Source organism: Scyliorhinus torazame, chromosome 8 (assembly GCF_047496885.1).
Source record: "Scyliorhinus torazame isolate Kashiwa2021f chromosome 8, sScyTor2.1, whole genome shotgun sequence".
Taxonomy (NCBI): domain Eukaryota; kingdom Metazoa; phylum Chordata; class Chondrichthyes; order Carcharhiniformes; family Scyliorhinidae; genus Scyliorhinus; species Scyliorhinus torazame.
The window spans coordinates 49,317,697-49,333,825 of NC_092714.1; the positions used below are offsets into that span (position 1 = coordinate 49,317,697).

General features: G+C 44.2%; 1 protein-coding gene across 5 annotated transcripts in view; it reads left to right on the plus strand.

Annotated features, from left to right (window-relative positions):
- Positions 1-16,129, plus strand: part of tfg (trafficking from ER to golgi regulator) — a 211,648-nt gene that overhangs the window by 117,802 nt on the left and 77,717 nt on the right. For all 5 annotated transcript variants that reach the window (XM_072513550.1, XM_072513549.1, XM_072513552.1 and 2 more), the window contains one exon: positions 5,618-5,758. In XM_072513550.1, coding sequence (XP_072369651.1) covers positions 5,618-5,758 — 141 coding nt within the window. The remainder of the gene's footprint in view (positions 1-5,617; positions 5,759-16,129) is intronic.

Genomic DNA, 16,129 nt, shown 5'->3' on the forward strand with positions numbered 1-16,129 from the left:
CTGACCCTAAGTACTCTACTAACAGTACAATTTAGATTCGAGCACCGCCACCTGTTTAGTTACTTCCATCAGGGATGAGTGGTCGAACCACCAATCCGAGAGAGAGAGAGAGACCAAGGTTAATCTTACCTTGTGCCGGGGTCCGTCTCTTTCCTCCGGGCCTGGCTCGATCACTTCTTCAGCCCCCCACAGAATTCACTCAGGATATTGGTAACTGCTCGCTTGCGCCAAAATGTCAAAGTCAATATTTTCCCGCATCTGTGGTAGAAAGAATCAACACACTCATTAAGACAGAATAACAAGCTTTATTTTCGAAAACAACTGCATGCAGTAATGGCTGAAATTTGAAGTCGGAGAGCAGTCAACACAACTGCTGAGTTTTTCACAAGTTCCGTGCTTTCGCAGAGAATTAGCTCAATATTTATACATTATCATTATCAAGATTGTGTGACAACAGTCTCGTCAAGAGTTTGATCGGAAATACAAACGGAAGCATAGACCAGACCATGTTTGGTCATATCACTCATACCATTATTTCGTCCTTGGAGGGAACATTGAAAGGTTGGAATAGACTTGTTTCTCCCTGAACTTACCTTGTTTTAAATTCCTACGGCCCTGGGTTATGACGAGTTAGTTTTATCAGGAGTTGCTGAGGTCCGGTGTTTTGGAATGGCTCGACCGTTGCTGATCTTTTCAGACTTCAAGTTATGCAGAGTTGGCCTTATCAGTCTTACAGTCTGAAATGGTTAGGGCAGCATTCTTTACATGGGTCTGGTGAGCTGGAATGAGTAGTTTCAGCCTTTCTTACATTGTATCAAACCTTTTGACCAGTCTTCCCATTGACCAGTTTTCCCATCATGCCATTACTTAATTCGTACCATATCACACCTTGTGGAGGCAAAGTTCCATATGCATAATAAGGATATCCTCCATTGTGTTGTGTTCACTATCACGGTGAACAGATCTAGCCACTCATGGTGTGGCATCCATGAGGCGCTGTGGACCATCAGTACAGCAGAATTGCAATCAACCACAATCGATAACTTAAAGAACCCGGCATATTCCCCACTCTACCATTAACACCAAGTCACGGGATCAGCCATGGTTCAATGTAGAGTGCTGGAGGGGATGCCAGAGGTAACACCAGGCATACCTAAAAATGAGGTGTCAACCTAGTGAAGCTACAACACAAGACTTACCTGCGTACCAGACAGCATAAGCAGCAGGTAATAGAACTAAACAATTCCACATCCAGTGGATCAGATCTCAGCTCTGCAGTTCTGCTACATCCTATAGTGAATGGTGGTGGACAATTAAACAACTCTCTGGAGGAGGAGGCTGCACAAGTATCCCCATCCTCAATGATGGAGGAGACCAGCACATCAGTGCAAAGAATAAGGCTTAAGCATTCACAACAATTTTAGGTCAGAGGTGCCGAGTGGATGATCCATCTAGGTCTCCTCTGGGGGTCCCCAGCATCACAGGTGCCAATCTTTGGCAAATTCAATTCACACCACATGACATCAGGAAATGGCAGAAGACACTGGATACTGCAATGGCTACAGGCCCTGACAATAATTTTGAAAACCTGCGCTCCAAAGCCTGCCATGCTCCAAGCCAAGCTGTTCCATTACAGCTACAACACCGACTATTCGGCAGTGTGGAAAATTGCCCAAGTATGCCCTGTAGACAACAATCAGGACTAATCCAACACGGCCAATTACCGCTCCATCAATCTATTCCCGATCATAAGTAAAATGATGGAAGGGGTAAATCAATAGCACTATCAAGCGGCTTAGTAATAACCTGATGCTTTGTTTGGGTTCCACCAAGGTCACTCAGCTGCTGACCTGATTACAGACTTGGTTCAAAAATGGGCAAAAGATCTGAATTCCAGAGGTGAGGTGAGAGTGACTGCCCTTGACATCAAGGCAGTAGTTGATGGAGTATGATATCAAGGAGCCCTGGCAAAACTCAACTCCGTAGATATTGGGGAAAGTCATACCTGACACAAAGAAAGATGGTTGTAGTGGTTGCAGGTCAGTCATCTCAGCCCCACAACATCATTGTAGGAGTTCCTCAGGGTAGTGCTCGAGGCCCAACCATCTTCAGCTGCTTCATCAATGAACTTCCTTCCATCATAAGGTCAGAAGTGTGGATGTGCAATTATCAGTGAACAATGTCCAGCATAATTCACTCCTCAGTTACTGAAGCTGTCCTATCTCCAAATGCAGAAAGACATGAACAATGTCCAGGCTTGGGCTGCCAAGTGGCAAGGAGCATTTGTGCCACACAAGTGCTGGGCAATGGCCATCTCCAACAAGAGAGAATCCAACCATCGCCCCATGACATTCGATGGCATTATAATCACTGTATCACCTACTATCAACATCCTGGGAGTTATCATTGACCAGAAACTAACCATATAAAAATTGTGGCTACAAGAGCAGATAAGAGGCAAGGAATCCTACGTTGAGTAACTCACCACCTAACTCCTCAAAGTCTGTCTACGGCCTACAGGGCACGAGTCGGGAGTGTGATGGGATACTCTCCACTTGCCTGGATAAATGCAGCTCCAACAGCACTGAAGCTCGACACAATCCAGGACAAAGCAACCCACTTGATTGGCACACCTTCCACGACCCTTCTCTCCCTCCAGCACCGAACAGTGGCAGCAACATGTATCATCTACATGATGCACTGCAGAACTCGCCAAGGCTCCTAAGGCAGCACCTTAGGTGGGTTGCTGCTGTTGGTGCCAGTGGGGAGACGGTCCAGCCAGGTAGGGGTAGAGTTGGCACAATGAGGCCCGGACACAATGGAAAGAAGCTAGACATAGCAACCAGGGACAGGCAGTGAGGCCGCCTGTACCACGAAGGCGGCCCAGCTTCCCCCAGCAGCAGGAGGCCGGGCCGGGGGAGCCAGGAACGGGGAGTAAACCCCTGGAGATGTCCAGCAGTGGCTGGAGGATCAGAGGAGGAGAAACATGAGAAAGGAGAAGCCAAAGGCAGTGATGCAGGACGAAGATCAAAAAAGGAGGGGAAAGAAAACAACAGGCTGTAGCTGGGTTTAAAATTGAATTTTGTTTCCTCCCAAGATGGCGTTGCAGTCTGCCGACTTCCTGCGAGCTCTCCCCTACAGATCCTCTTCCTAACTGTTATTTATAGTTATGTTCTATGTTTTCATGTGTGGAGCGATCTGCCTGGACTATAAGCAGAACAATACTTTACACTGTCCCTCGGTACACGTGACAATAAATAACTCAAATCAAATCACCTTCCAGACCCATGACCGTTACTATCCAGATCAGTGGTGGGTACCCTGCATCCTGGGGGCCACATGCGGCCCATCTGGGTTCTGACTGTAGCCCACAAGACATTTTGTTGGCTGTTGCCCATGCGCAGGGTTGCCATTTTCTGCTAATTTCCGTCTGCTGAGATTTTGTTCCTACCAGTATGACTGAAATGATATGCACGTGATGTGAGGTGCATGCTCATTGCACACAGCATTGACTGAGAGCTGTGTGCTCTCTGCATCCAAAGTGCAAATCTTTCTTTTGTTTTTACCATTTGAAGCTGAGAGTTCTATTAATATATAAATGATTAAGCATTTTCTATAACTCGTTATGAAATATATAGCATGTATTAAAAGTATTTAATCTTAATCTAGGGGTCATGGTTAATGAACATGCCCGATTTCAACCTTGCGGCCCACTGGGATGAAGGAGGGTCCTTTATGAGGCCCACTCACTTGCCTAGTTGCCCATCACTGATCTAGAAGGACAAGGGCAGCAGATACATGGGAACACCACCACCAGTAAGTTCTCCTCTAAGCCACTCACCATCCTGATTTGGTACTATATTTCTGTTCCTTCACTGTTGCTGGATCAAAATTCTGAAATAACCTCCTTAACAGCACTGTGGGTGTAACTCAGTACTGTGAGCAGTTCTGGGCATCACACCTTTAAGAAGGATAATTTGGACTTGGAGGGTGTGCAACTTAGGTTTACAAAAATGATACCTGGATTGCAGGGGTTAAGTTACAAGGAGAGATTAATCAAATTAGACCTGTTTTCGCTAGAATTTAGACATTTAAGGCGTGATCTGATCGAAGTATTCAAGAAAAACCGGGTCAATAAAGACTATTTCCACTGGTTGGAGAATTCTAAAACTAGGAGGCATAGTCTAAAAATTACAGCTAGATCGTTCAGGAGAGATGTTAAAAAGAACTTCGTAGAGGTTTGGAACTTTCTCCCACAAACAGCAGCTGAAGCTAGATTAGTTCATTTAAAATCTGAGATAGATAGATTTTCGTTAAGCAAAAATATTAAGGGATATGGGCCAAAGGCAGGTATATGGAGTAAGGTTGCAGATTAGCCATGATCTCATTGAATGTTGGGACAGGCTCGAGGGCTGAATGGCCTACTCCTGTTCCTATGTACCTACACCACAGGAACTGCACCAATTCAAGAAGGCAACTCACCATCACCTCAAGCAATTAGGGATAAGCATGGAGGCACAATAGTTACCACTGCTGCTTCATAGTGCCAGGGTCCTGGATTTGATTCCATACTGTGGTGACTCTGTAGGGTTTGCATGTCTTCCCTGTGTCTGCGTGGGTATCCTCCAGGTGCTCCAGTTTCCTCCCACAGCCCAAAGATGTGCAGGTTAGGTGCATTGGCCATGTTAAATTGTCCCTTAGTGCTCAAAGATGTGCAGGTTAGGTGCATTGGCCATGTTAAATTGTCCCTTAGTGCTCAAAGATGTGCAGGTTTTATGGGGATAGGGCAAGGGAGTGGGCCTAGGTAGGGTGATCCCTGACAGGGTCGGTGGTTCTTGATGGGCAGAATGGCCTGCACTGTAGGGGTTCTATGGACTAAATGCTGTCCTAGTCCACATCCATTTAATAAATAAAAATAATTTGAATAAGAACATTGTGCAGCAGCAGTACATATTATAGAAGATCATGATATTTTAAATGATAATTAAATAAATCAAATGCATTCAAAGAAAACCACACAATTTGAGGGAAATACTTGGAACTGTGCAGCCTTAGTTACACAGTAAAGTACTGTTGCTTATAGATCTGTCAGTGGTTGGAAAATATTTATGCAATGAATAGAGATGGCAGCTGAAGAAGTATGCGAACAACATTAAATGTACTGACTGAAGTCTAACTTTCTTATAATCACTATTACTACAATGCTAAATATGCTGAAGGACAACACTATGCCACCCTTTTCTAAAGAGACTTCTACCACTAAACAACACCACCACTCACTCACCACACATACATCGTGCAGACTCATTTTTCTCACATCAGAAAATTAATGTGACTTTTAAATTAATTCTGATTGGATAGCTGGATGAAAGAAAATGGCAGAAGGGATATGGCAACAGGGTAGGTATCTGTGATTGAAACTATTTGTTCGCTTGGGAGGGGGCGAACACCACACAGACTGGTTGGACTCAATAACTTGTTTCCAAGTTGTAACTTTTATGTATTTCTGATGTGGATTGTGTTTTGCAGAATTTTGGAGAGAATATTTGCAATATAAATCCTGCCTTTGCCACTGATCAATGCATTTTTGCTCATTAATTTATCTCCTGTGTTTCAGGCCCTCCAAGTGCTCCAGTAGATGAACGATCAGGAACACCTGACAGTATTGCTTCTTCATCATCTGTAGCTCATCAGTCTGGTGCTCCCCAGCAGCAGCAACCCTACACAACAGTTCAGCCTCAAGCTGGCCAGATGGAAGGTAAAGAGTCCACTGCCTTGCTATCAAACCTCAATTAATACCAAAGTGACCCACAAACACTCTTGTGGATTTTAAATTGCAAACAAAGTATATTTTGATTTCAGTTACACTTGCATACAGTTGTCATCAAACCCCTAAGACATTTCAGAGGAAATATTGACACTGAACAGTAATAAAAGAGTCATAAAATGATCCTTAAGCATGGTTAGGAAGGCAGATTTTAAGGAGACCCTTAAAGTCAGGAAAGAAGTAATAGGATGATGTAGTTGAAAAAGAGTTCAAAGGATCAAGTTCTATGAAGGCTGCATATATTGGTTGAGTGGGGAAAAGTGAGGATATACGGGTAGCCCGAAACAGAGGGCCCGATTTACCGGCTGCGTCCCGCAGGAATCAGGACGGGAGATCCCGAGAGAGGCCAGCCTTGGGATTCTCGACGGCCGTTACGCCTTGCGAGATCTACTCAAATCCCGCGAGATGTCGCGGTGGGCGGGACCCAGTCTTCTACAGTTAAGTGAATTAAAAAACCCACTTAGCCGTGTCGCAGCTGGATCGAACCTTACCCGCCATTGAGCGGCTTCGCTGAGGAGATCTCAGCCGAGTGCCGATTAGTACTGGTCCCACCGAACGGGAACCAAGTGTATCAGCACTTGAGGGTCTCCCAGGCAATCGAAAGCCCCTGGGTGGTCAGCCTCTGACCAGGCAGGCACCTTGGCATGGTTGGTGCCATCCGGGTACCTTGGCACTGCCACCCTGGTAATGCCCCGGTGCGCAGGTGTCATTGACGGGGGCAGTGGCAGACTGGCATTTTGCCCACACTGGGGATCAGACATGGTGGTGCCCTATCCGTGTGAGGGGGAGGGGTGGCCCAAAATAGTAACCGGGTGCTGTTGGATCGCGGGGTCGTTTTGGTGCTTGTAGCGCTATTCCCGCCCAGAACTGACTTTTTAAAGAACAAAGAAAAGTGCAGCACAGGGACAGGTCCTTCAACCCTCCAAGCCTGTGCCGATCATGATGCCCTAACTAAAAAAAAACCTTCTACCCGTACTCAGTCCGTATCCCTCTATTTCCTCCCTATTCATGTATCTATCTAGATTCCTCTTAAATGTTGTTAATGTGCCTGCTTCTACCGCATCCTCTGGTAGCGCATTCCAGGCACCTACCACTCTTTGCGTGAAAAGCTTACTCCTTACATTTTCCTTAAACTTTCCCCCTTTCACCTTGAACCTGTGTTCCCTTGTAATTGACACCCTTGGAAAAAGCCTCTGACTGTCCACCCTGTCTATGCCCCTCATAATTTTATAGACCTCTATCAGGTTTCCCCTCAGCCTCCATCTTTCCAGTGAAAACAATCCGAGTTTATTCAAACTTTCCTCACAACCAACACCCTCGAGATCAGGCAACACCCTGGTGTACCTTCTTAACACTATCTCCAAATCATCCATGTCCTTCTGATAATGTGACCAGAACTACACGCAATACTACAAAAGCGACCAAACCAAGGTTTTATATAGCTGCAACATGATTTCCCAACTCTTGTACTCAATGCTCCGGCTGATGAATGCAAGCATGCCATATGCCTTCTTAATCACCTTGGCCCCCGTGTTGCCACTTTTAAGAACTGTGGATCTGCATGCCCAGGTGCCTCTGTATTTCAATGTTCCCAAGGGTTCTGCCATTTACAGTATAATTCATACCTCGATTTAATCCTCCAAAATGCATCACCTTGCATTTGACTGGATTAAACTCCATCTGCCATTTCTGTGCCCAAGTCTCCAATCTACCTATATCCAGTTGTATCCTCTGGCAATCCTCAGCACAATCAACAACTCCGCCAATCTCCGTGTCATCCGCAAACTTACTAATCAGATCACCCACGTTTTTCTCCAGATCATTTATATATACTACAAACAACAGAGGCCTCAGCACTGATCCCTGCAGAACACCACTAGCTACAGATCTCCATTCATAAAAGCACCCTTCCACAGCTACTCTGTCTTCTATAATCAAGCCAGTTCTGTATCCATCTAGCCAGCCCACTCCAAATCCCATGTGATTTTAGTTTTTGTACCAGTCTGCCATGTGGGACCTTGTCAAACGTCTTACTAAAGTCCATATAAACTACATCCACAGCCCTTCCCACATCAATTTTCTTTGTCACCTCTTCAAAAAACTCAATCAAGTTGGTGAGACATGGGCAGCACGGTGGTGCAGTGGGTTAGCACTGCAGCCACACGGCGCCGAGGTCCCAGGTTCGATCCTGGCTCTGGGTCACTGTCCGTATGGAGTTTGCACATTCTCCCCGTGTTTGCGTGGGTTTCGCCCCCACAACCCAAAAATGTGCAGGCTAGGTGGATTGGCCACACTAAATTGCCCCTTAATCGGGAAAAAAATGAATTGGGTACTCTAAATTTTTAAAAGAAAAAAAAAGTTGGTGAGACATGACCTTCCCCATACAAAATCACACTGTCTGTCCATGTGCATACATCCTGTTCCTCAATATCTTTTCCAATAGCTTCCCCACCAATGATGTCAGGCTCACCGGCCTATAATTTGCTGGATTGTCCCTGTTTCTTTTCTTAAACAAAGGAATAACATTGGCTATTCTCCAGTCCTCTGGAACCTGGCCTGTGTTCAAAGAGGATGTGAAGATATCTGTTAAGGACCCAGCTAATTCTCCCCTTGCCTCCTGTAGTGAGCTGGGGTAGACCCCATCCGTCCCCGGAGACTTGTCTACCGTAATGCAATTTAGGATGCTCAACACTTCCTCATTTGATATATTGACATTTTCAAGAGAGATCACACTCTTATCCCTGATCTCAATATCCATCATGTCCTTCTCACTAGTGAATACCGATACAAAGTACTCATTAAGGATTTCACCCACTTCCTGTGGTTCCATGCATAACTTCCCTCCATTGTCTTTAAGTGGGCCTACTCTTTCTCTTGCTCCCCTCTTGCTCCTAATATATGCATAAAAAGCCTTGGGATTCTCCTTGACCATGTTTGCTAAAGTCATTTCATTGCCCTTTTTAGCCCTCCCAATTCCACATTTAAGTTCCTTCCTATTTTCACTGTACTCCTCAGGGCCTTTGTCAGTTTTTAGATACCTAGACCTGTCGTATGATTCCTTTTTCTTTTTGACTAAGCTTACAATTTCCCTTGTCATCCATGGTTCCCGAATCCTGCCATTTCTATCCTTCATTTTTGCAGGGACATGTCTTTCCTGCACTTCAATCAACTGGCCTTTAAAAGCGTCCCACATGTCAGAAGTGGATTTGCCCTCAAATAGACGCTCCCAATCCACATTCCCCAGTTCCTGACTATTTGGATGTAATTGGCGCTCGCCCAATTAAGCACCCTCACCCTTGGGCCACTCTTGTCTTTATCCATGACTACTCAAAATCTTATGGAATTATGGTCACTAAGACCAAAATGCTCCCCCACTGAATCATCACCTGGCCTGGCTCATTCCACAAGTCCAAGTATAGTATGGCCCCCTCCCTGGTTGGATTGTCAACACACTGTATCAAAAAACCCTCCTGAACATATCAAACAAATTGCTCTCCATCCGAAGCCCCTGATTGTAAGGGATTCTCAGTCAATATGGGGAAGTTAAAGTCGTCCATCTCAACTACCCTGCTTTTTTCACACCTTTTCAGTATCTGACTACACAATGGATGGGAGGTGGGTTCGAGCGACTCTCTGTAGTTTCTTAAGGTCTTAGGCCGAGCAGTTGCCATACCAAGCTGTGATGCAGCCAGATAGGATGCTTTCTATAGTGCATCTGTAAAAATTGTTAAGAGTTAATGTGGACATGCCGAATTTCCTTCGTTTCCTGAGGAAGTATAGGCGCTGTTGTGCTTTGTTGGTTGTAGCTCACGCCCCACTTCACAAACTTGACATTGTATTCTAAACTGGCACTGCCACTGCAGTACTGAGGGACTGTTGTACTGTCTGAGGTGCCAAGTATTAAATCCAAGTATTTAATGATGGTTGTTGGATTTTGCTGTGCTTGAATTGATTTCTTACATCACACCAGTTACAGATAGATCCAATTTAAAATGGCTGGCATGTGAGAAGATATTTGGAATCCAGAAGTGAAATCCAACACACGGAGCATATGTGCAGCCAACTTCAGGAGTGAAACTCCACACAAAGCACAATAGAGCTGATTCTAGGAGAGAACAAGTTTGCAGCTGACTTCTGGGGTGTAACTTTGCACAGGTAGCACATGTGCCACTGACTCCTGAAGTGAAATCACACCAAGGGCTTGTTGGATTTGAGGCCAAGATTTGATCAGGGACAGTCGTCATGATTTTGTCAGAGGGAGGTCATGCCTAACAAATTTGATTGAACTTTTTGAGCATGTAACCAAGTGCGTAGATGAGGGTAGTGCAGTTGATGTAGCTTACATTGATTTCAGCAAAGCCTTTGACAAGGTCCCACATGGGATACTTATTAAGAAGGCAAATGTACATGGGATACAGGGTGATTTGATAAGGTGGATTCATAATTGGCTTTGCGGTAGGAGACAGAGGGTGATGATAGACAGCTGCTTTAGTGACTGGAAGCCAGTGTCCAGTGGTGTACCACAGGGATCTGTGCTGGGCCCCCTATTGTTTGACATTTATATAAATTACATCGCTGACTCTGTGGGGGGTAGGACTAGTAAGCTTGGGGAAGACACAAAGATTGGCCGAGGTGAGGTTGAGTGCCTTGGGTTCCAGGAAGATGTAGACGAGATGGTCAAATGGGCAGATAGGTGGCAGATGGAATTTAACGCTGAAAAGCGTGAGGTGGTACACTTTGGAAGGAGTAATTTGACAAGGAAGTATTCAGTAAATGGCCTGACACCGTGAAGTTCCAGGGAACAAAGGAACCGTGGCGTGTTTGTCCATAGATCTCTGAAGGCAGAAGGGCAGGTTAATGGGGTGGTGAAAAAGGCACATGGGACACTCACTTTTGTCATTCGGGGCATAGATTGCAAAAGCAGGTAGGTCATGCTGGAGCTGTATAGAACTTTGGTGAGGCCGCAGCTGGAGTACTGTGTGCACTTCTGGTCGCCACATTATAGGAAGTATGTGATTGCACTGGAAGGAGTGCAGAGGCGATTCACCAGGTTGTTGCCTGGGATGGAACATTTTAAGTTATGAAGAGAGGTTGGATAGGCTTGGGTTGTTTTCTCTGGAGCAGAGAAGACAGGGGTGTCCTGATTAATGAGTACAAGATTATGAGGGGCATGGACAGGGTGGATAGGGAGCAACTGTTCCCCTTAGTTGAAGGGTCAGTTACGAGGGAACACAAGTTCAAAGTGAGGGGTGGGAGGGCATTTGAGGAAAAACGTTTTTACCCAGATAATGGTAAAGGTCTGGAATGCACTGCCTGGGAGGGTGGTCGAGGCAGTATGCCTCAGATCCTTTAAAAAGTACCTGGATGAATACATGGCACATCATGACATTCAAGGCTATGGGCCAAGTGCTGGAAAGTGGGAGTAAGTGGGCAGGTCAGCAGGACCTTTCATGTGTTGGTGCAGACTCGATGGACTGAACGGCCACTTCTGCACTGTAATGTTCTGTGATTCTGTGAAGAAGAAAATGTTTAGATGGAAGAGATTCAAACAGAGAATTGAGAGAATAGAAGGAGAGTGCATTAGTGTAGGACAAGATGGGTAAGTGGCCAGGAGCCAAATCTGGGTTTTTCCAACATTTCCTGTTCTTATTGACAATTGAGAAAGTTAAGCCTGGGGTTTGGTGGCGACTGTAGAAATATTCAGTTTATTACAATTGTTCTGAATGACCATGTGCACAGTCCCCACCACTTAAAATGTATTTATATTGCTCAAAATGCAACAATCAATAGTATTTGTGATAATGTCAATTTCAAAGTTACCTGTTAGTGTCCATTTACTTTGAGCAGCAGCAGCTGTACTTACCTGACATACTGTTTTAGTGAAATACAGGTGGGAAACTGATACCTTTTTAAAAATTGGTACTTAACAAAAATAACAATGCATTATAATCCCAACCCCTGTACCATTGCTCTGCTTAAATGGATCAAATGTTGAAATGGTTATACTTCTTCAATTTCCTGATGACTGTATCCAGGTGAAATTAGAGCAGTAGTACTCAGTCTAGGGGCCAGCAGTCAGGAGGTTCATTGAGGTAGTGGTTCAGGGAGCTGTAGGTGATGAGCAACAACAACATTCTTTTAACACTACCATTCAATGATTTGTGCACCCTCTTCTCTATCACCAACAACACCCAATCATACTCAGAAATCAGTAATAACTGCCAACTCTACACTGCACTTACACTGTAGGCAGATAAAGGAGAGAAGCTGACTGGTTGGCTGATGGGTTTCAGCAGTAGTCCCTGAGGTTGCAGGCATTGGATCAATAGCATGATTTACAAACTACATATGGCTTCTAGTGGCCATCACATTAAGTGGCAAACCTCGATCACACATATATGCCCACTGGTAACTGGGGACCAAACCTACAAACTATGAACATAGCTTTATAAATTGTAGAACATTGCCATCATTGGATGTATCTCAAGTACAAGCTGGAGTAAATATGTAATCGTTTCAGTATGTGGTAAATGTATAATTTTTGCTTCACTAGAACTACATTAAATTTGCACTATCCCCTACAAGGGGAAAAAAAGTTTGGCTAGTATAGTTTCTTGTTTTATCTAGATTGTGGGTTTGAATTCAACCTAGAATGATGGAAAAGAAATAACAAACTTGTAATTACATAATGACTTTCATAACCTCAGGATGTCCCAGAGGGTTTGCAGCCAAGGAAGTGCTTCTGAGGTATTGTAACCATTGTAGTGTCGGAAACAAAACCGGCAGTTTGCTGCTTGTGGGAGCTGCTGAACGCATTATGTTAATGGCCACATAATCTCAATGATATTGATGGCGTTTTATTCAAGAGACATGTTTCAGTGCAAAGGCTGATTTGGAGTTGATGTAAATGAAGTGCATCTAAAAATCATAAACAGACTAAGTGATCAAGTTTAAAAACCTGGAAATGCATAATCATGTAACAACAAAATTAGACAAATTCAGCAGGTAACGCAATTTGTGGGCAGAATATTAAAAGAAGGAATATTAAGGGAAAATTATATTCAAATTAAAATTCCATTCATGAGTACAGAAATGAAGTGTTGCTATAAAATGTCAGATAACATTTGAACAGACTTTTCTTGGAGACAGAAGAATAAAATTCTTGAAAGCGTTGTATTTTCCCCATTCTTCTCCATGCTTACTATTAATTGTCCACATGGTATTACTTATTTTTACAAGAGGTTCAACTTGAAGGGGCAGTTTTTTGTTATGAGCTGATGTGCATCGTGATCCTTTTCTCCACCCATGAGAATTTCACAGCAACCATCTGTAAAGAACTTTGTTGTTTCAGACTGAGCTACATTGCAGCTAAATTCCCAAAGATGAAAGAACAGTAGAACTTGCTGTACCGCAGGGTGAAAACACTTGAAGTATTTTGCGCTTGCTAACAGTTTGCTCAATAAATGACCAATACTCTTTCTATAAGTGGGACCAATGATTTTCAAGTCTATTCAATTGAGTTAAACTTTCATTTAAGTAACATTCAATTTTTTAATGTTTGCTCTCTTTTATCATTTCATGGAATGTGAGCATCGGTAACAAGGCCAATATTTGTTGCCCACCCCTAATTGCCTCTGAGAAGGTAGCGGTCAGCTGTCTTATGAACCTTAGCACTCCATGTGGTGTAGGTGCAACCACACTGCTGTTAGGTTGGAGTTCCAAATTTTTGACCCAGTGATAGTGAAGGAACAGCGATATACTTCCAAGTCAGGATGGTGTGTGGCTAGGAGGGAAACTTGCAGATAGCGGTGTTCCCATGCATCTGTTGCCCTTGTTCTTCTAGTGGTAGAGGTTGTGAATTCTTAAAGTTCTGTCGAAGGAGGCTTGGCAAGTGGATGCTGAGCATTTTGTAGATGATGCATATTTCTACAGCTATGTGCCACCGATGGTGGTGGAAGACATTAATGTTTAAGATGGTGAATGGGGGTACCAATCAAGCAAAACTGCCTTGTCCTGGATGGTGTCAAGATCCTGAATATTGTTGCAACTGCAGTCGTTCAGGAAAGCGGAGAGTATTCCATCACACTCTTGACTTCTGCCATGTGAATGTTATCCAAGCTTTGGGTAGTCAGGTGAGTTGCTCAATGCCAAATTCCCAGCCTCTGATCTACTTGTGTAACAATGGTGTTTATATCCTTTGAACCTGTTAAGTTTCTGGTCGGTTGTAACTCCTAGGATGTTGTTAGTAGGAAAATTAATTCATGGTAATGCCATTGAACATCAAAGGGGGAGATGGTTAGATTCTTTTTTGTGGGAGATAGTTGTTGCCTGGCACTTGTTTGTGAAAATATTGCTTTTTGAGTATCAGTCTAAGCCTGAATATTGTCCAGGTCTTACTGCAACCAGGCATGGACTGTTTCAGTATCCGAAGATTCGTGAATGGTACTGAACATTGAGTAATTGCCACTGGGCATCCATATTACATCTGATGGCAGGAAGGTCATGTTTGAAGCAGCTAAAGATGATTGGGCCCAGGATACAACCTGAAGAACTCGTACAGCAATATCCTAGGGCTGAGATGGTTGATTCCAGCAATCACAACCAACTTCCTTTGTATGAGTATGACTCTAATCAGTGAAGTGTTTTCCCTGTAAGTCCCATTGACTTCAATTTTGCTAGGACTCTTTAATATTTGACTCTGTCAAATGCCACCTTATCTCATGAATTCAACTCTTTTGTCCATGTTTAGACCAAGGCTGTAATGAGGTCTGGAGCTGAATGCTCCTTGCGGAACTCAAACTAAGCATCAGCAAGCAGGTTATTGTTGAGTAAGTGTCACTTGAAAGCTAAATGACACCTTATATCACTTTACTCAATATTGAGAGTTGGCTGGCGGAGCGGTAATTGGCTGAAATAGATTTGTCCTGCACTTTGTGTTTAAGTTGTACCTGGGCAGTTTTCCACATTGTTGAGTAGGAACTAGATTTAAGACTGTGCTGAAACAACTTATTTTTTAATGCAAAAGAGTGTTAAGTTTCTTAAATTGTATCATGTGAGAGTCCTTTTAAGACATGGATGTTTAAGCACTGTACCTTTAAGAAAACAGTGATGTCTGAGAGTGGGTGGGGCTGAGGTCAGGTCAGCCATTTTGCAGGTTTTTAGTTGCATTCTAAAAAGCATTGTGTGTGTCTGTGTATTTCCAGAGAGCTGCAAGTTTTGCAGTTTAGTTTTGCAGTTGGAGAAAGCAGGTTGTGTGTGTCTTGTGTGTGTCCAGAGAGCTGCAGGAAAAAAACAAGGTGCTGGAGCTGAAATCAACCAAGCTAATATATCTCTGCCATTCTACAGAAAATATATATATCCTTTAATCTGATGTGATACTGTTTAAAGGTGTTACGTCTCTTGGAAGTTTGAAGGAACATTTAAGGAATTATTTACTGTTGCAATATTTTCTGAGTTATCTTTGAAGTAAAGGGTGTTGAGCGATCCAATGTTTATTTAAAATGTTAAGTTGGACTTCCGGGTGCGGCGATGACCAGCTGAGTCGCACGTTTCGGCAGCTCCCTGTGAAACGGACTTTTGGGCTCTTGATAGGAGCCCCAACGGCAATTTTAACGGCTGAAAACACCGTGCGGTAAACCAGAAGGGTGTTCCCCCTGGACACGGATGGAAAAAGGAGAGGAAAGTGGCCGGATTGCAGCGGATCCTTTGGAACAACGGCAAGGAAGGCAAGCAGAAACCAAGATGGCGTCGGAAGGTGGCAGTTTCATATGGGGCCCTGAACAACAAGAGTTTTTGAAACGCTGCGTGGAGGAGATCAAAAAGGAAATGAAGAAAGAGTTGTTGGCCCCGATATTACAGGCGATTGAAGGGCTGAAAGAGGAACAAAAGACCCAGGAGCAGGAGCTTCGGGTCGTGACGGCGAAAGCAGCAGAGAATGAAAACGACATACAGGGCCTGGTGGTGAAGTCGGAGATACAGGAGGCACACCAGAAACGATGTGTGGAGAGGTTGGAGGCACTGGAAAATAACGCAAGGAGGAACAACTTGAGGATTCTTGGCCTTCCCGAAGGTGTGGAGGGGGCGGACGTCGGGGCATATGTGAGCACGATGCTGCACTCGTTAATGGGAGTGGAGGCCCCGACGGGTCCGTTGGAGGTGGAGGGAGCATACCGAGTTATGGTGCGAGGACCGAGAGCAGGAGAAGCTCCCAGAGCCATAGTGGTGAGATTTCTCCGTTTTAAGGATAGAGAAATGGTCCTTAGATGGGCGAAGAAAACTCGGTGTAGTAAATGGGAGAACGCG